Source organism: Apodemus sylvaticus, chromosome 1, assembly GCF_947179515.1.
Source record: "Apodemus sylvaticus chromosome 1, mApoSyl1.1, whole genome shotgun sequence".
In the NCBI taxonomy this organism is placed as follows: domain Eukaryota; kingdom Metazoa; phylum Chordata; class Mammalia; order Rodentia; family Muridae; genus Apodemus; species Apodemus sylvaticus.
The window spans coordinates 107,272,411-107,292,705 of record NC_067472.1 but is presented as its reverse complement, the minus strand read 5'-3'; the positions used below and the strand labels follow the sequence as shown (position 1 = coordinate 107,292,705).

General features: G+C 41.1%; 1 protein-coding gene across 18 annotated transcripts in view; it reads right to left on the bottom strand.

The window, feature by feature from the left end:
- Emsy (EMSY transcriptional repressor, BRCA2 interacting) overlaps window positions 1–10,092 on the bottom strand; it is a 76,233-nt gene extending 66,141 nt beyond the window's left edge. For 10 of the 18 annotated variants that reach the window (XM_052157948.1, XM_052157974.1, XM_052158015.1 and 7 more), the window contains exons 1-3: window positions 9,704–10,091; window positions 8,019–8,127; window positions 861–960 (exon numbers count right to left, since the gene is read on the bottom strand). In XM_052157948.1, the coding sequence (XP_052013908.1) occupies window positions 861–960; window positions 8,019–8,088 (170 nt within the window). In that variant the 5' untranslated portion in view covers window positions 8,089–8,127; window positions 9,704–10,091. Of the gene's footprint in view, window positions 1–860; window positions 961–8,018; window positions 8,128–9,703 lie in introns of all 18 variants that reach the window. The other 8 variants (XM_052158007.1, XM_052158031.1, XM_052158048.1 and 5 more) reach the window with 4 other exon arrangements.
- Between the last annotated feature and the right edge of the window lie 10,203 nt (window positions 10,093–20,295).

The window sequence follows — 20,295 nt, the reverse complement described above, 5'->3', positions numbered from 1 at the left end:
GCAATGAAACGTGACTCAACTTTCCAACTTTCGCTACACCTTCTACATTATGTTACCAATGGTAAAAACGTGTATATATATAAACACTGATAAATGAAACAATTTTTAAAGACATCCATTATATTCATAAATACCCAATAAAGTAAATACCACTCTTCTTATATTCTTTAGTACTTAACACTAAGTTTATACCATGGATCACAACACTTAAGAACTAAAAGCAGAATTTATGAGGAATATAAATAAAAAAATAAGACTGAGAATCTATTTAATTACACTCCTTTATTAATGTAAATTAAGTAAATAAGAGCCTCTTCCATATCTTAACTTCTGAAAATAAAACAAAATTACTTTAAATGTAGAAAGCAAACTTGAGTTTAGCAGAACATTTTCTGAGAAATCACAAGATATAAAAATAGATCAAGTCAAAGCACCAAGGAATGAATCTCTTTCACTAAAGCTGTCGGATGAATTCAAGCTCCACTTGAGCTCAGATAAAGAAGTCAGTAGATTAAGGCAGCGACTGTATCACTAGTGCCCACTGACACGTTGAGGCATCGTGCTTATATCCCTCTTTTTCTTCCAGTAAATGCCACTCTACATCCTGATACTCAGCTGCACCAGCTCTCCTGTCTTTCAGCTATGTCAAAGGACCTCCCACCAGGTAACTCTGCCTTCAGCCCTTTGGTTGGCTTACACAACAGAGACTAAGTTTCCCCATTTTCTATAGCAGCAATCGCACAACTGGAATAGGGCCTCTAAGTACCCAACACACTGTTCTTCAAATTGAGTGTGAAAAGAAGTAAACCCTATAAATTGAGATTTCAAGTCACATCACCAAAACTTTCATGACAAATTACCTAAGGACTTTTGAGAGTTCTCCAAGAAGATCTTTCTTTTCCTTGGTGAGATCCCCTTGTGCCCGAAGTGCACTGATAACTCCAGCATATGCCTCCAGTTCTAGAAAAAGAAAATTATTTTATCAAGTTAAGCCTTTGATTTTGAATAATGTGGCTATGCACTATTAAGCTTTAGAGAAAGAACTCCCAAATCAACCAAACGCAAAATTTAAAATTCCTTTCAAAAATTTTATCAACTAAAAAGATTTAAGTGTCAAGTTCATCGTTTATATTGCTTTGTTATAAAATGTCTCATGAAGGTCAAGGGTATAAAATGCTTAGAAAAGAAAATCTCTAACATATTACTGAAGAATATTTAATCTACTAGGCAAGGTAGATCTTTACATCCATAAAAACTACCATCCAAGCAAATAAAATACAAAAATTTGCCATCCAAATAATGAATTAGTTTAGTGGGACGTGCCTCTAATCCTAGCACTCACAAGGCTGAGGCAGAAATAGGGAGAGTTCAAAGACAGCCTGAGATGTCGAGCAAGACTGACTCAAAGAAATATAGGTGGGAGAGGTGACAGCACCTGAGTTTGATCCCCAAAATCTACTTAACAAACTAAAAGAGAAAGCTGGGAGGGGGTGGCACATTAATTAATCCCAGTACTCAGGAGGCAGAGGTAGTCTCAGATCTCTGAGTTCAAAGTCAGCCTGGTCTATAGAGTGAGTTCTGGGACAGCCAGGGTTATTCAGTGAAACCCTGTCTTGAAAAACCAAAAGAGGGAAGAAAAAAAAAAATGCAGAAATGGTAGTACAAGCTGGGCGATGGTGGTGCACACCTGTAATCCCAGCACTTTTGGAGGCAGAGACAGGTGGATTTCTGAGTTTGAGGCCAGCCTGGTCTACAAAGTGAGTTCCAGGAGAGCCAGCAGGGCTATACAGAGAAACCCTGTCTCGAAGGAAAACAAAAACAAACAAACAAACAAACAAAAAAAACCCAAATCCAGAAATGGTAGTACATAGTTGTCCCCCCAGTGTTAAAGGAAGCAGAGACAGGAGGACCCCCTAGGCCTACCAGCCACTAAGCTAGCCCAGCCTACTGAACTGAACAAGCTCTAGGTGACGGACCTTACCCAAATAAAGACTTATCTAAAAAACAGAAAAAAAATTTTAATTAGATAAATGATGCCTAAGGAACAACAATTGAGGTTGTTCTGTTTTATGCATGCATGTGAAGGAATATACAAATATACACACATGCATGTATAAAGATACAAACAGAAACTCAGTAAATGTGGGCTAACTGATGATATGTCTGCAGACTTTGAACCACTCAATATGTAAACAGTAGTCTCACTTAGCCCATAGTGTCCACAACTCTATAAAAAGGGGACATTAAGGGATAAAGAGATGGCTCAACAGTTAAGAGTACTTGCTGCTCTTCCAAAGGACCTAGGTTCAAATACCAATACACACATAGTGGTTCAGAAGCATTTGTAACTCCAGTTCCCTGAAAACCAACACTCTCTTCTGGCTTCTCTGATCACCATGCACACACGGTGCACAAACACACATGCAGGCAAAACATCCATATATATAAAATAAAAATAAGGAAATCTTATTTTTTTAAGGAAGCCTTAAATAGAAGAAAGGGCTGAGTAAACGAAGCAGAAATGTCTAATTCAACTGAAATAGCCTGAGTGTGAACATCCTGTGTTTCGAGTGTGTACTGGACACTATGCAGACACCACATGAAGTGTATTTCAAAAGACAATGCTCCAGTTCTCCAAAGGCAAAAACTCAGGTCTAAGAAATACATTTCAGCTATGATCAGAGCCAGCCAAGATTACAAAAACAGTATTAGAAATAACCATCTTAGAATTCACTATATTAAACGTTTATGCCCCAATAAAATTTTTATGAAATATTCTACTTAACAAATCAATGTTGAGTCCTAATACACATACACAAAAGAGTGTAAAGTTCTGCCCTCAAGCATTTAACTGCAAATGTCGTCAGACAATCATAATGGTTAGGATATAGTCATAGAGGAACAGGAAAAAAACACATCATCTGGTTTGGAAAAACAAGCTTTAATCAGGAAAAGAAATATCTCTGTAGACAGTGGAGAGATAAACTCCTCCAAAAGGAATAGAGAGCAAAAGAACTGAATATATTTCCCATGACTTTAGTAACTTCCAGTAACAATAACTACTTTTAAGAGTTTTACCTTAAAGGTGGTAAAATTATCTGTAGTTGAATAGTCAGTTCAACTACAGATAGTACAGTCAATTCAACCAAACTACTAACAGAATATAAGACAGAGTACCAGGGAAACTATTTAAATATTTGTAGGTATAAAACAAAGTTCCTATTCTCAAAATGATTAAAATCAAAATCTATAAAGTATATGTGTATGTTAGATAGATGATTGATAAGGAGACATATATTAAGAAGGTTTTATTTCACACATGTTAAGAGAACAGAGTAAAAGGGAAACAGAAGTAATCTGTGGTCAGACTAAGAAAATTCTGTAATCCTAACCTACAGAGTTATTTGCTAAAACCCAGTAGTTGGTTGTAGAAAGATTCTGCAAAATGCTTAAGAGAATGGCAAAGCCATAAAAAGAAACTAAAGATCAGAAGGAAGAAGTGGCCTGGGAAAAAGAGAAACTATCTGCAGTTCAGGTTTTACTGTTATGTTTCTGAGATGGGAAGCTAGTTTTGAGACTAACTTTAAATCCTGACCCTTTTGCCTCTACCTCCTTAGTACTGAGATGACAACATATGCCACCATGCCTGACTTAAAAACACACGGTTACAAAAAAAATATAATTAACTGAGGAAATAAGACAAACAGAGCTGGACAAGATATCTCAGCAGGTAAAGGAACTTGCTACCAAGCATTGTAGTCTGAGTTCAATTCCTAGGATCCACATAGAAGAAAGAGAAAACTTGATTCCTGCAAGTTGTGGCCTGACTTCCAAATGCCCCATAGCATATGTGCAAGATCTTGCTTGCATAGGCACACACACAAATAAAATAAAAAACAAATTTATATAAAATGTAGTATCTTTTTTGTTGTTGTTGTTTTAGACAGGGTCTTACCATGTAGCCCTGGCTGACCTGGAACTTTCTATGTAGAATAGACTGACCTTGAACTCAGAGAACCACCTGCCTCTGCCTATTGAGTGCTGGGGTAAGGGCAGGTGTCATCACACTGGTTAAAATGCATTAAAAATTTTAATGTGACAAATTATTTCTAACATTTCAAGTTTTATTTTAAGCCGAACTAAAAAGCTATGTTCAACATTAGGAGGTGGCAACATCTACCACACAAAACTGCACTCTGAAAGCATTACCTCAGCTACACAAATCCCAGCATTCCCACAAGCAGTCCAGTAACCATTAGAACCTTTACGAGCTTCCAACCTTCCTTTCATACTTGTTGACAAATATATTTATGAGTATCCTGAGATATCTTAAACTCAACTTAGTTTTTGGTGCTATTTTTTGGCGACATTCTATTACAGGGTTAATTCCAGTGACAAAATGTATAATGAAGCTGGGCAGTGGTGGTGCTTGTCTAATCTACAGTGAGTGACACCCAAGTTCTAGGACAGCCAAGACTACATAGAGAAATTGTCTCAAAAACAAAAAAGAAAAATGAGTATAATAAAGTAATAAATAAACATGAATGCCACAGAAAATAAAAGATGTATCACACTACTTTTTTTTTCCTTCTTTTTTTTTTATATTTTTATTTTCTATATTCTTTGTTTACATTCCAAATGATTTCCCCTTTCCCGGATCCCCCCCTCCCCATATGTCGCATAAACCTTCTTCTCTCCATCCATTCTACACTACTTTTATAAACATCTAAAATAGGTGCATTTAAACAAATCAGCTTCTCAATTAATACTTCAGTCATAAAGCCCACACAAGTCAGTTAAGTTACAGCTCAAGAGTTATAAAAATAAGGCAAGGGAGGGGCAGCTAAAAAGTAGCAAGCATTTGCCTGCTACTGGTACCATAATTATATCAAATTGTCTAGCCCAATTTCTATTTTTTAATGTACGTGAATATTTTGCTTGAATGTATGCATATACACTATACACAATGTGTGTGCCTGGTGCCAGAGGAGAGCATGGATCCCAGAGCTGCCACGAGGGTGTTGGAAACTGAACCTGGGTCCTCTAAAAGAGCAGCCATCTCTCTAGTCCCCTAATTTCCTGATGATTTAAACGTTTGACATCTCAGATTGAAACAATTTATAGCTGTTTCTAAAGAGACAAAGTTTTAAGCTAAGGACACTTTTTAAAAATTGTGTGTGTAACAGAGAGACAGACAGACTGAGACAGAGAGAAAGACAGAGGGGGGGAATATGAGGTGCCAATGCTGTGGGAGTACAGGTGTCCAAAGAGGCCAGAAGAGGGCATGAGATATTGGTCCTGGAGTTAAAAGTAGTTGTCACCCGCCTGACCTGACTGTAGAGTTCTGGGGAGTCCTTAAGCTAGTGGGTCAAGACCCCTTTGGGATAGGATATCAGATATCCTACATATTATTCTACATTATGATTTGTAACAGTAGCAAACTTAGAAAGTAGCAATGAAAATTTTATGGTTCCAGGGATCACTGCAGATCATGAGGAACTGTATTACAGGGTGACAGCATTAGGAAGGCTGAGAAACACTGCTCTAAGCTAACAATTCTTAAGGACAGTATCTTCTCTAGACTTTGAACCTCAATGACATGATAGTAATTCAATGGGAGAAAGAAGTTTTTGTCAAATTTCTGTAAAAGTCTACCTTCATAAGTGTCACTGGAGATGACAGACAGTACATGGGCCATGGCTATTTTCTTTAGTACAGAAGCAGCACCTAGCATCTCCCACACAGTCTACCTAAAACTACAGACCCATTTATTGCTAGCTATTTATTACTTTAAAATGTTTTATGCTCATTTTTTTCCTGCACCCTAAGTCTTTATTTCTTCAGTTTCTTCTACAGTTATCCTTTTTTTTTTTTCTGTGCAACCTCCTCATCTATGTTAAGAACAATTTGACTCTCTCCAGTGATGGTCATTCAGATGTTTGGGGCAAGGGGAACCCCAATATAGAACTCAATCTGACCCTTAGTTCTATAACTCCATCAGCACATCTTGGGTAATTCACCAGTTTATCTGAATACAGTCAGTAACTGAGAATCTACATGTAAATCCAAGGGTTAAGAATTACTCTATACATTTTAAACAATGTGCAGAAAACAAAAGAAAGTTAGCACTCTCTTTGAGCTCTGGAAGCTGCAATTGGACCCACTGCTTGGCCTGGGCATACATATTAGCTGCCACCATGGTAGCAACACAATGGCACACATTGCTTTTATAAAGTGGCATCTTCTGGGTAGCTGATAGCTTTTCAGATATAACCTTGATAGCGTGAGCAGTTTCATGGGCGTTCATTTCTTGAACACCAAAATTTAAACCTCTGGATGTGGGTGATTTTATAGGGTCTTATGGTCAAGCCATTTTCATACATTATCTCAAATCACTTCTGGGAAAAGCCAGGGATAAAGTAGACTTAAAGGTTACTAACCATAAACCCTTGATTCAAGGCTCCCAAAATCCAGAAACCTCAAGTCTAATCTATTGTCTTTGTGATCTATTTATCTAATATTTTTAACTCTGAGAGAAATGGAGTTCAACTTTATAACCTACAGCAGGTTATATTAGTACATGTGTATAGCCAAATACCTTCAAAATAGTGATAAAGGTTTACATGCAAGCTTAAAAGATTGTCTCCCTCAAAGAACACTCTTTAGATAGCTAAAACAAGGTTAAGCAGTTTGAAATTCTGAATGGGTTATTAGCAGCAGATCCACAGTAGCTATGATTTTATCTGATCTATATATAAGAATTTTGCAAAGATTTCCTCTGAAGGAAAACACTAGTGGCCTACAAATTTGTCTGAAAGTACTGCTTTAAACATTATATTATCAGATGTAGGCCACAATGAGAGGCTTTTTATTTAATTAATATTCATCACAAAGACACTGATGATCCCTTCCAAATTATCTGTCACTTCTTTCATTTAGTACAGTGCCTCAGGCTACAGTAATAAATAAGTCAGGGCTTTTATAATCTAAAACAGCATATTCATGAATATTCATTTGAAACTAAAGATCCAAAGATTAGAATAACTCTTTTTCCCAATATTCCCAAGAATTGGCACATGGCTAACGACACTCTACACACATGGGGACAACATAAGTTCCTTATACGTAACATATGCTTTAGCATTAGGGCTTGCTTCTCTAAATATTTGTTGAAAAGAGCTGCTATAGGGGGGAAAAAGAAGCATTAGTCAAATTTAAATATAATGGGTATCTTATCAATTACAGTAAGAAATAACTGGGAAAGTAGGCGGCTTGCCTTAACTTAGAATCAGAAAAGGCATATGTTTCACACATACTTAGTTAGTAGTATCCCAACATAAGCAAAAAACCAAAAACACATTACATAGAGCAGGAGGTTCAACCTGTGATCACAGGAGGTCAATGACCTTTTACAGGGGTTGCTGAAGACACAGATATTTACATTAAGATTCATAACAGTAGCAAAATTACAGTAATGAAGTAGCAACAAAATAACTTCATGGTTGGGGGTCACCACAATGTGAGGAACTGTATTAAAGCATGTAGGAACAGCATTAGGAAGGTTGAGAAGCACTATGCTAGAAGTCAAATACTGACTACATGACTTACTGTGAGTATTGCCTTAGGTTTAAATTTCATACGCAAAAAGGGGACCAAACCAAACCAAAGCAATCTGCTTTGAGGCTTAAGTGTTACATGAGATGTATAATGAGAAGGCTTCCATTCATCATGGTTCTTTGTGTCATAATTCCTCCATCTCATGTACAAAATCATTCTAGGTACTGAGGAAATGGTGAGAAAGATGAGGACTATGCCACCAACGGCTATGACCCACATAGAAAAAAAAAAAGGGTCACAGAGAAATATAAAATATCAAAAATAAGACAGGCAGGTATGGCAAAGCACACCTGTGATCCCAGTACTTGGGAAGCTGAGGAAGGAGAACAATCATGATTATAAGACAGCCTGGGCTATACAGGGTGAGAGCCTGTCTCAGGAAAAACAAACAAGAATCATACCCAATTTTCGAAGAATCCGTTTGCATTCATCCCTGCTGAGATCCAAAAGGGTTGGCCAAACAACAGGCATTGCTGCTTCTGTTTGGTAGCCCCAAAGAGCTTGTCCTCCCTATCAGAAGAAAAACAAATTGAATTACCAATGTATATGCAAGGATATAGAAATCCTTCAACTGGCTACAAAATAAGACTGAAAAGATAACTCATAACCATTTCATCTCCACACACCAGCTCCTGACAAACAGAAACTATTGAGAGCACACTGATCCAGCTCGTACTAAATACTAACAGGGGAAAGAACAGGTTTTCAAGTCAAACACTTCTTGGTTCCAGTTCCAGCTTTACAACATAATTGTTTCATCCTAGTGAACTGGCCTGTCTGAACCCAATTTGTACCTTTATTTAAAAAAAAAAAATAATAAAGTAATCCTACTCAGTTTGTTATAAAGTATTAGAAAACAGGGCATGTCAAGTTCTTTCATAGTGGCATATGACTTGCCAAATAGATTCTACCACCTGTGCAGCCTTGAACAAGTGACTTGACCTCTGCCAGTTTCCTTAATAATAAGTTACAAGATAAAATAAGCAAAGGATAGAGCATGTTATTTGGATAAATGGAACTCAGTAACTCTTCTCAAGTTTTGACAGTAAAAGAGTCATATCCACCAGTTACCAAAAGTTTAAAAGCCTAGAATTTCGCCAGTGAATTCCTTGGCCACACACTTCAGGTTGAGAACTCAGGAGATCTTAACATCTGTTAAACTGATAAATGATCAGCAGGAAAACAGAATGAATGAATGAGCCAGCCTAAGAGTCAAACACTAAACCGATATGACTCAACTGCGTTCCAGGCTCTGGGTTGCTAACTTCAACTCTTGGCCTCAATGGAGCCCCCTTCCCCCTACTTCCCATAGTCCTCTGAGCTCAGAACCAACTCTGAGCAAGCCGAACTGGAAGGCGCGCCCCAGCTGGCAGGATGACATAAAGAAAGGGGGTGGAGAGGAGGAAGGGGCAGAGCCAAAGGAATCCGCTCGCTCCCCAAGCCAGTCCCCGCCTCCCGGTAGAATCTCGGAGGCGGCCGGCGACCGCCCGAATCAGCCACCACGTCACGGCATCCCAAAGCATCCCCTCCAGGGAAACCCACGGCGGAGCCGCACAGCAAAGGAAAGCCGGGCAGCAGAAGCCGAAGCGCGCTCCGGGGACCGGGGTCGCCCCGACTCCATCCCCCGCTCAAGTGTCAGCAGGCAGCCCGCCCCGCCCCCTCTCTAAACACGCACTCCCCACAGCACCACAACAAGAGCAGCCCGCCCGGCTCCTCGCCCGCGCGGCTCAGAGCCGGTTCCAATGTCAAGCCCGCGCCCCCGCGGCCAGCAGCCGGTCTTGAGAACCCTGGCCAGCGTCCGCGCCTCGCGCACTCCTCAGCGGAGAGGACAACCGAGAAAAAAGCAGGGGCGCGGACAGAGAGCCAGGAGTCGCCTCGGGGCTCCTAGACCTCGACCTCCAGTGTCCCATCACCAGGCAAGCCGGAGTCCCCCTCAGTCCACTTGAGGGAGCCCCGCGATCCCGTTAGGAAACAACGGAGGATGGGACTGACCGCCCCAAGCCGGGCTCCCCAAGCCTGGCCAAGCGCTCCCCTACCCTGGATAGCCTGCCAGCTCTTCCCAGGACCCTGCCTGAGAGACACCCACCTGCCCGGCCTTTCGGGGCTCATCTAAAAGGCTCCTCCGCCAAGACTAGGGGACACCAGGAATTAGGTTTGTTTGCGGTGCCTCAGAAGGGGCAAGATGGCGACAGATACCAGAGCGCAGGCGCAAGCGCGCGCAGCTCGCCGGGAGGTGTAGTTCGCCTTTCCCGCCTTTTGAGAAACGAGCACTCAGAAGCGTCCATTCGTCCCTTCCCTTTTCCTCCGTGTTTTGAAAGGAAAGGGCGGACGACGCGGGGCCTAGTGGGAGTTGTAGTCCAAGTTCAACCTCGCTTCTCTTTCTCTCGCTGCTTGCTGGTCACTTGCGCAAGGAAGTCTGGGAGTGTAGTTCCTTTAGGCTTGTACATTCCGCTCCAGTCTCCAGCTTCGCGCGCCTATCCTCCGGCCTTTCCCAGCCAATCAGCCGCTCTTTCAGCTATACGTGTAGCGTCACACGTAGCGGTCAAGATGGCGTTCGTAATTGGAGCTGAGCTTCGACCTTTTTGCTCTAGCGAGGTTAGGGATAAAAAGAACGCAGCTTGGTCCCTGATGCCCGATTGAGAATTAAGATCTGGTTCCTTAGACGCTTGGGAGTAGTCATCAGCGTGTTCCAGCCACCCAAACGACAACTCAAGAGGTTATCCTCTACGGAGGGAGAAGACTTCACAGTGGCTGGTGCACCCTTCTCGGTGTTAAGAGTTAAAGTCGAGAAAAGGAATCCAAGCGGTCTCGGCTTGGTGTTACGCCTTGTACGAAGTAGGAAAGGTAGTGCTATCTCGTGCGATATCTGTCAAAGAGAAGAAGGGATTTACTTGAGGCACTACGACATGGTAGGTTCACCCTCAGCCTTTGTTATTATTTAACCACATAATGTTGTGGAGGTCTTCTGCCCCTATTTTACAGATCGATAGGGACCCAATATATTGTTTCTCTGATCCCAGGAAATCAAAGTTAATGTCTAGTATTGTAAATCCCATCAAAATTTGTTGTGTCCTCCCTCAAATAAAGAACTCTGGTAGCATCAGATGCAATGAAAGTGTGCAGATCTAAAGGCATTGTTACTATGCATCCTGCTGTTAGCAAATTCCCGTGAAAACTGGGGTAACCACTCACTGGAAGGACATCTAGCTCAATGGTAGATTGCTTGTAAAATATGCGCTAGACCAGGAGTCCTGAATTTGATTCCTAACACTAAAAGGTGTGGGATGGACACACGAGGAAAAAACCCTGTGGGAATATTAAGATACACAACGTGAATGAAAGTTCGTTTCCTAGTTGATTATGAATTACATTTATAATCCCAGCACTGGGGAAGTGGAAGAAGGAATATGAGGAATGCAGGGTCAAACTGGACTGTAAGAGGCCCTGTGACCAAAACAGAAAATGCTTTTAAATAAATTGTGAACCACTGCATAAATGTGAGTCTGTTCATGCTCCTGAATGGGGCTGTAGGTTAGAAATAAAAAGGACCATTACCTACACATCTCTCCTGGCCTTGTGTACCACCACCACCTCCACCTGACTGGTAAATTGTCTTTTTTTTTTTTTTTTTTTTTTTTTTTGGTTTTTCGAGACAGGGTTTCTCTGTGTAGCCCTGGCTGTCCTGGAACTCACTCTGTAGACCAGGCTGGCCTCAAACTCAGAAATCCGCCTGCCTCTACCTCCCAAGTACAGGGATTACAGGCGTGCGCCACCACTGCCCAGCCAGTAAATTGTCTTAATAGGAGATTTTGTAATTTTACAGACGTTCTTTGATTTGACTCTTGCAGCATCTCCATGAGGCAGGTGTAATTAAGCTTCACCACTCTATGAATGGAAAGGCACAATTGTTCAGACACTAATGAACATAGTAGAACCCTGTCTCAAAAGAGAGCTAGAGAAATGGCTCAGTGCTTAAGAGCACTAGCCTCTCTTCCAGAGAAGCTGGGTTCTATTCCCAGCACCCACATGGTGGCTCACAACTATAAATTCAGTTACAGGCATACCTTAGGCACTAGACACAGGTAGTACACAAACAGGAAAAACACCCAGATACCAAACGTAAATCTTTTAAAGAAGACAACAAAAACTTGACTTTTACAGTAAGTCAAAAATAAGTGGCAAATTGTTGGAGTTGATCCTCCATCTCTTACATAACAAGTCCTTAAAATTGTCAGGTATATCCCTAGTTAAAAATAAGTCCCTGATACAGGTTAAAAAGCATCCCTACGGTCCCACATAAGTAGATTGATAAACAAGGATTTAAGTTTTGGCAGCCCGGGGTTGGCGAGAAAGTTCAAGTAACGATACGTTTTTTGCAAGCCTGGTGACGTGAATTCAATCCTCACGTGATGGAGAACTGGCTTCATAAAATAGTCCTATGACCTCCAGTGTGTATACATACACAATGAAAACCTTCTTTGTTATAAGTGTAGGCAGCTTGGTCCTGGAGTCCGTACCTTCAGCCAGTAGTGCCGCCCCGGCTTTAATGTCAGCAGGAACACATGAAGGTAGGTCCTGGTGAAAATGCAAATTTTTGATTGAGTGGTTTGGGGATAGGGCCAGGTCCTGTTTCTAAGGAGCTCCCAAGTCTCAATGCTGCTGACACTACATACCACTTTACATCTTCCCCCTTTCTCCTAGCCATTTTCATTAGTTGGTTTTTGTTTGTTGTTGTTTGGAGTCAAGGTTTAGAGTCAAGGCTAGCCTCAAACCTGAGATCCTCCTGAGGATTACAGGTATAAACCAAAGTCCCTAATGTCCTCTTTCTAAAGGATCAGACTCAAACTACAGCTTTCCCTTATACTGCATGAAACATCCTGTCCCTACATCTATTCCCACACTTACTGTGTTACACAGCCAAATAAAAAAAAAAAAAAAAGAGTTATGGTCATTTGAAAATTCCCTGGCTAGAAAAGAAGCTTTCTATGAAGAGGGATTAACCAGATATATTCAGAGTGTGTGTGTGTGTGTGTGTGTGTGTGTGTCTGATGCACAAATAATTGCTATATTAAAAATAATAGCTAAAACATACAGCTTTTTCTATTCTAGTTATTAAGGAAGTATGTATTAGCTTCCATGGTTCTCTAGAGGAACAGAACTTATAGAATGAATAAATAAATGTATGTATTTATATAGACGGGATTTATTAGATGGCTTACAGGCTGTAGTCCAACTACTCCAGCAGTGGCTATCTTCCAACAGAAGGTCCAGGAATCCAGCCATTGAACAACAGTGTGGCTGTCTCAGCTGGGCTTCAGTATACTCTACAATCCCGAGGAAGCTCAGGCTGTAATGTCAGCGCAGGAATGGACTTGCTAGAAGAGCAAGCACACAAAGAGAACCAGCTTTCCCCTCCCTGTCCCTTATATAAACTGCTAGCAGAAGGTATGACCCAGGTTAAAGGTAGCTCATCCCACCTCAAACGATCCGGATTAAATGTAGGTCTTCCCACCTCCAATGATTTGGTTAAGAAAAAATCCTTCACAGGAGTACCAAACCACTTGGGTTTTAGTTAATTCCAAATGTAGTGAAGTTGACAACCAAGAATAGCCATCAAGTAGCCATTTTGGGGATGAAAAAAACAAGGTACAAGATAAATACCATGAATAAGATAACAGATTAGTAAAGTAGCGGAGCTATGATTTCAGATGAATTAACTTCCAAGGGAGAAGTACAACCTGTTTGACCTTAGTGATCACAACTGCCTAGTCTGGGAGAATGCTTAGGGGCAGATAGAATGCCTGCCTTAACTATTCCTTCCTTAACTAAGCAGCTAAGTATTAAAGCTGACTTCATCAAGACAAGAGGCCTGTCATGGGACTAGAGATGTAGCTCAGCAGTTTAGAGCACTTGCTGCTCTCGTTTGAGTCCCAACACCCATGTGGTGGCTCACAGCTATCTATAACTCCAGATCTGGGCAATCTGATACCCTTTTCTGACCTTAGACACCAGACACACATGTGATTTACATACATGCATGCAGACAAAACACACAAATATGAAATAAATTAATCTAAAATGGGGAGAGATTTTCTTTTTAATTATGTGTATGTGACTGTGAGTTTGTTTACATGAGTGCAGTGCAGGTAGAGGCCAGCAGAGGGCGTTTAGCCCCTTGGAGCTGGAGCCATAGTACAACCCGAGGAAGGCAGAATTAGGAGTGCCATGCACCAGCTCTCAATTTCTCTGACTGAGGCGCCACAGCTCCTAACCCTACCCTCAGGACCTTCTGAAATCTGCTTTCCCACCCATTCTTTTCAGGTTTAAAAAAAAAAAAAAAAACCTGTTTTGAGGCCAATTCCAGGAGTCCAAAGGCCTATTTTCATTTTAACCATTCTCTGTTTCTTTGCATCGTATTTGTAATATGTGATTCTTAATTTATTTCTATTTCACATGCCTTGGTATTTTGCCTGCATGTATATCTATATAAGGATGTTAGATCCCCTGGAACAGATGTTATAGACAGTTGTAAGCTGCCATGTGGGTGCTAGGAATTGAACCTGGGTTACAAGCCATCCCTCTAGCTCCATGATTTTTTTTAATGTTGTATCCTCTCTTAATTGATTTTGATTTGCTTAATTAAAAGCTGCACCAACAAACTTTAGCCAAAGAAACCCTTCCCTGTTGTAGTCTTCCAGTAAACTTGCTGTGGGATAACTAATACTCCCAGATTTTTTGTTTGTTTGTTTGTTTGTTTATTTGAGAAAAGGGGTCCCATCTAATTCAGGCTAGCCTTCAACTGGCTGATGTGGCCAAGCATGACCTTGAACTCCCCATTGTCCTGCCTCTACCTCCCTATTCCTGGGATTATAAGATGTTGAAGTATACTGTTAAGATGTTTGAAGGGACTTGTCGTTGAAGCACCATGGTGAATCTGAGCTCTTTATGGAGGGTTTTATAGTCAAACCCTTAACTCTGTCTTTAGACTTTGTTACTCAATTGAGCCTGAGTTTCATCTCTGCCTGCAAGCTGTTTAATTTTTAATATCATTTGGCATCTGGAAAGCTAGGAATGAAAAACAAAACCTCTCTATTTTAAAAAATTACCCAGTCCAGGTCTCCTGGTCTTGAGGGTTGTTTCCTGTCTCAAGAAGCCAGGTAGTGCTCGTAACACTGCTTGGGAAACATCCGTTAGGTTCTCCAGCATATTAGGTACCTTTTCAATTTCCCTGCCATCCCTGGTAACCACTAAAACTTCTTCTACTATATGTTTAAGATTCACCTTCATCCCGCTTCCGGTAAAATTTTCCTAGTATCCTTTGTGCTCTCACAGATACCTTGCTGTAGAAACCTCAGGCCTCTGCCGACAGCCTTTTTGAAGCCTGTTAGGTCAGCACTAACACCAGTCCCAAAAACAGACTTAAAGTTCTGGTATAACATCCTACTCTGAGTCCCAAAATTTGACCTGCTGATCTACTACATAACATCACCACAAAAATTTCTGGCAAAAACAGTAAAATTTAATTACACTCATGAATCTGCATTGTGAGTAGGACTTGGCAGGAGTATTAGCCATTGTTGGAAAGTACAAATTGTTAACAATCACGCCCAAATTTAAACTCCATTCCAACTCTTAAATGCTTTTCTTACTGTATCAGTATGATACCATTCGTTGTCCTAGATGGATGAATATTAAGTTTAAAACCCACAGTAATGATCCGTGTGCAGAAGAGTTAAAAGAGAAGGGGCTAGTATGAAAGCAAGCCACATAATGGATCGGCCATAGGCTCCATGGCAGTTTACACCTTGTACTGAGGGGCTGAGGCATGGATCTCTGAGTTGGACAGCCTGGTCTACACAGTTCCAATTCAACAAGGCTAGCCTGAAACTGAATATGTAGCTGAAATAATCTTGAACTCCTGATCCCCCTGCTTCAGCTTTTTGAGTACTGAGACTGCAGGCTTGAGCCACCATCCCTGGTTTGCAGTCACATGGTTTCATTTTTGGTTTGGTTTTAAGATAGGGTCTCATTTAGCCCATCTGGTTTGATCTTGCTACAGAGGTGAGAATGACCTTGAACCACTGGTCTTCCTGTCTCTACTTCCTGAGTGATATTACATTTGTGGTACCATGCCCAGCTTTATGTGATGCTGGAGATCCAACTCAGGACTTCATTGCATACTAGGCAAGCATTCTAACTAAGCTACACACACCAGCCCCCAAATATCCAAGATCTTGAGGCAAAGGACAAATATTAGCAACCTCAAAAAGTAAAATGGGGAACATTAAATCTTAGTAGTCTTCAGCTGGGAGTGCTGGTCAGAATAATGTGGGGAACATTCTGGAATGTCAGAAGACAGATAGATGTACAACCATGGAGGAAAGCCTCAGATGGTAACCGAGGTGGTGTCTCTGCCCTAACAGTTTCTAGGTCTGTGACTTCCACTATACCTCATGACAGAGTACCGGACTTTGTAACACAAGTCATTGCCATTTAAGCCACAGTAGACTCCAAATGGCAAAGCACTATCTGTGCTCTAGACCGTGACTTGACACTGATTAATGGCTAGCTTATCCAAGAGCCAAGGAGGATTGCAAATGAAAATAGAAACAAAGACATAGTCTCACACATTGAGTTTTTCACCCTACTTGATTTTAGGGGGAAAAAAAGATTTTTTTTTTTTGAGGTTCTCACAAGTGCTAAAATGCCTCAGGTAAGGGACTAATGATAGTCTGCAATTATCCAAGGCAGGTCCAAGGTGGTTCCTAAAGATGGAAATAATAACCCTGTCAGATGTGGAAATCAGCTACCATGGGGGAGGGGATGAGAAATCCAAACATAATACCCAGCTTGTCTTCACCTCCGAGAGTTTCCAGCTGCTGTGGCGTTCTGCTGTGACTTGCCAGAGATGAAATGCAAAAAAAAAAAAAAAGAAAGACTCCTCTCGAGCCAGCTGGAGGAAAAGCTTGGAGGCATATTCTCTTTCAAGAAGTGCTGAGAACTCATGAAGTCTGCAGAGAAATGGTAGAAGGTGTCCTTTCTCTTGTCAGTTCCAATTAAGGTCTTTCCCTGGCAAACCCCAGAGTACAACATTATTTCCTGAGTGTGCTAGTGAAGATCAGGTCAGGCCCCTCTTGGGTTGAAAGGGCTTTGTTGTGATGCCATGGGCTTAAACTTGTCATGTTAAGGTCAGTGGTTCAAATCTATGCCTCACTGAAGGTTACGGTAATAAAGGAACACAGGCTTATGGTGAGCCCAGGAAGTATGTATTGAGACTTGGTTGTGGGAAGGAAATGAACCAAATAATGTTCAATTGAGTATGTGCAAACACGCACACACATGTGCGTGCACACATGGCCTGCCCTAACACATCACAAGGCAATCAGTGGTAAAGGCAGTTATTTCAGCAGATCACAGTGAGATTGACAGCGGAGCCTACGACCTTGGGAGCTTGGAATCTGTTCAGAACAATGAATCATTAATGAACGGATGGTGAGTTGAATCTGAGAAAGCAGGACACGGGCATATGGTCTCAGCACCTTGCCTAAGCTTTCTATAACACGCCCTGCACCTTCCCACTCTCCTGCGGCTGCACCCCTCCATTCTGACTTCACCAACAATACCTTTGTCCTTTCTCTCCTCCCAAGACCTTATCTTTTTAAGTGTAAGAAAATTACATATTAGTCTTTTCTGTCTTACAGAGTAAAATGTATTGACAAGGTATTCAAATCATTTTCTCTCCCACCTTGTAAGGCTTTCATGGAAATGTTTCTGCCACACACACAATAAAACTTCTGTTTACATGAAATAAGTAAGTGATCTATACACTTTCCCTCATTTTCTTTGCACTGGTTCTTTTAAAATGAACCAGTAGAGGAAGACTTAAAGGTCAGATCTCAGCCAGTGGGGGGAAAAGACAGTCACCACCAGCATCAAACTAAAAGCCAAGTGACTTTCCTATCCAATCATGCTTGCTAGCCTGGATGTGCTCTATTATACTCAGTTTTCAATTCCTTTCTCACTGTGTACATGCAGTACTAACAGTTCAAAAGAGGACATCAGATCCCCCTGAAACTGGAGTTGTGAGTTACCCAGTGTGGGTGCTGAGAACCAAACTGGGGTCCTCTGCAAGAACAGCAAGTGCTCTTAACCACTGAGTCATCTCTCCAGCCACTGATCACAAATGGGGTGTAGGAAATGTTTGTGGAAATTAAAAGTTATAAAATTGAATCCAAGTTCTTCCATTTTGAAGGCTTTTCTTTTTTCATGTTACATTGTCTCTCTTGTTCCTTACTTTCCTCTGTATGAAATTTTCTGTGCTGGGGATTAAACCTAGGGTCTTATATTCATCAAGGCTAACACTAGACCATTGAATTACACAGTGCCTGCCCTCCTGATGTGTAAACGTTACTTCTAAAATTAAAACATTCTATCTTAGAGGGCAACTTCTTGACATAAGATATAAAGAAAAGTGAAATAGGGTATTTTATGACAAGATGTTTACAAGGAGGTAAAACAACAGGATGTTCTAAGGAAAGGTAAAACATTCCCTCCTACAGAGGTCATTAAGACAGGAAATAGAAATTCAAAATAGCTTCAGGAAGTCCCTGAAACTGACCAGATTCACTAGGCCCCTCCCTCCCTAAGAATATATAAGCAGTAAAGACTGCTAAGAGGGACTCTCAGGCCATGCTCCAAATGGATTCTCAGCCAAGCCCAACAACTTAGAAGAAGCAGAGACCAGACTAGCACCCTGAAAGAATAGAGACCAGCAGAACTAACAAAAGAAACAAAATCCAGCCAAGCTGGCTGGAAGAGGCTTACAGTGCCTCTAGGTAGTGCACTCCAGGTCTCCAGCTTTTTAAACTGTTACCTATGCTGGGGTGGGTAAGGGTGATACAACTGTCTTGGAGTCACTTCTGTTCCTGTAAGTAACCCCTCTGCCATATTATTGTAAGTAACCAATAAAACTCTGTGGTTCATGAGGCTGGACTTTGGTGTCACCCTTACTTTGGTCTGCCTTCAGCTCTGAGGTAAGTAAACATTTGTCCATGTCTCCTCCTCGGAATAGTATCACATAACGCCTCTGTATAGGATTAAAAAGGAAAAAAAAGATATCCTGTGATAAACCATGTAAAGTTCCTCGCCCTGTGATTGGTACAGGGTGGACTGGTAGTGGGTAATTATTGATTATATTCATTCATCTATGAAATCCAGCTTCGTGTTTGGTGTCAGTCCCCCTACCAGTCCACTCTTCATTCCATAACTTTATCAACTTTATTCCCATACTGCCTTGTGCCTTTTCCCTAGGTCTTTGGGTGTGTGCCCCTGCAGGTGAAGGCCAGAGTTGATACCACTTGTCTTTCTGTACCACTCTCCACTTTAATTAAAACAGGTTCTCTCTCTTTCTCTCTGCCTGGAGCCCGCTGATCCAGATAAGACTGACTGATCAGCAAGCCCCAAAGATTCCCCTGTCTCTTTCTCCCCACTGCCAGGATTACACACACATGCCACTACAACTCACTTTTTAATATGCATGTTGGGGACAGATCTCCAGTCTTCATGTTTGTGCAGCAAACATTGAGTCATCCCCAGACCCTCCTAGGACTTCTCCTGGGCCAACTGCTCCTGTAACTCATACCTTTATGTAAACCAAACATGTCTCAAGGGATTAGCTCAAACAGCCAGGAAAAGGATTGTTTTAGGAAGGGCATCTCCTCAACAATTGTCTAATTGAAATAACATTTAATCCTGTTTCCAGGAGATAAACAAATATGTCTGTCTTCTCCCAACATAGAGCTGAATGGTATAAGGAGCAAGGAAGACATTTCCCTACAATTAAGTGGTTCACAGTTGATCGCTGTCCATCCAGCCCAACTGCTCAGAGCCTCTATTTCCAGATGTCTTTGTTTCTTCCACTTCCAGCCTAGCCAGACCAGAGAACATTCCTATAATTCCCACGAGAACATTCTTATTCCCAAAAGGGTAACCTGATATATCTTTTTCTGCTGATCTGATTACAGACTAAAATACATTCCTTAGAAAAAATGCACAAGAGTGAAATTCTCTTTTCTCTCTTTTGCCCTCACCCCTCAACAAGTATAGAAGGCTCTAGAAAGTGAGAAAAACTGAAGACAAAAGAAAAAAATCTGTTGTACTGCAGGCAATGAAGAACACATGTAGTTAACATAACAGATGTCCTGGGTTTACCTCAGAGCCTAAGCCATAAAAGACCTATCTGTATCTTAGGAAAAGAAACAGAACTAAGAAAATAAAGGACTGAGGAAATAGATGGCTCAGTGAGTAAATTTACTATATAAGCATGAGAACCCAAGTTCAAAATCCCAGAATCCACATAAAAGCAGGACGGAGTTGCATTCAATCTGTAATCCCAACAACACTATGGTAAGATCAGAGGTGGAGACAGGAGAATTTTCTAAAGATGGAAGGCTGGCTATACACAGCAAGCAACAGGGAGACCCTGCCTCAAACAAGGTAGAAAGTGGACTAGCACCAGAGATTGTACTCTGATTAACACACACAAACACACACATACACTAAAAAATAAGACAATATAAATATAAAATCAGTAATGAAATCTAAGAAACCCCTACACCCCATGTTCTTTGTAATGGTTCAGAACTGGAAGTAATAATTTAAAACCTCAATGCAATTCAT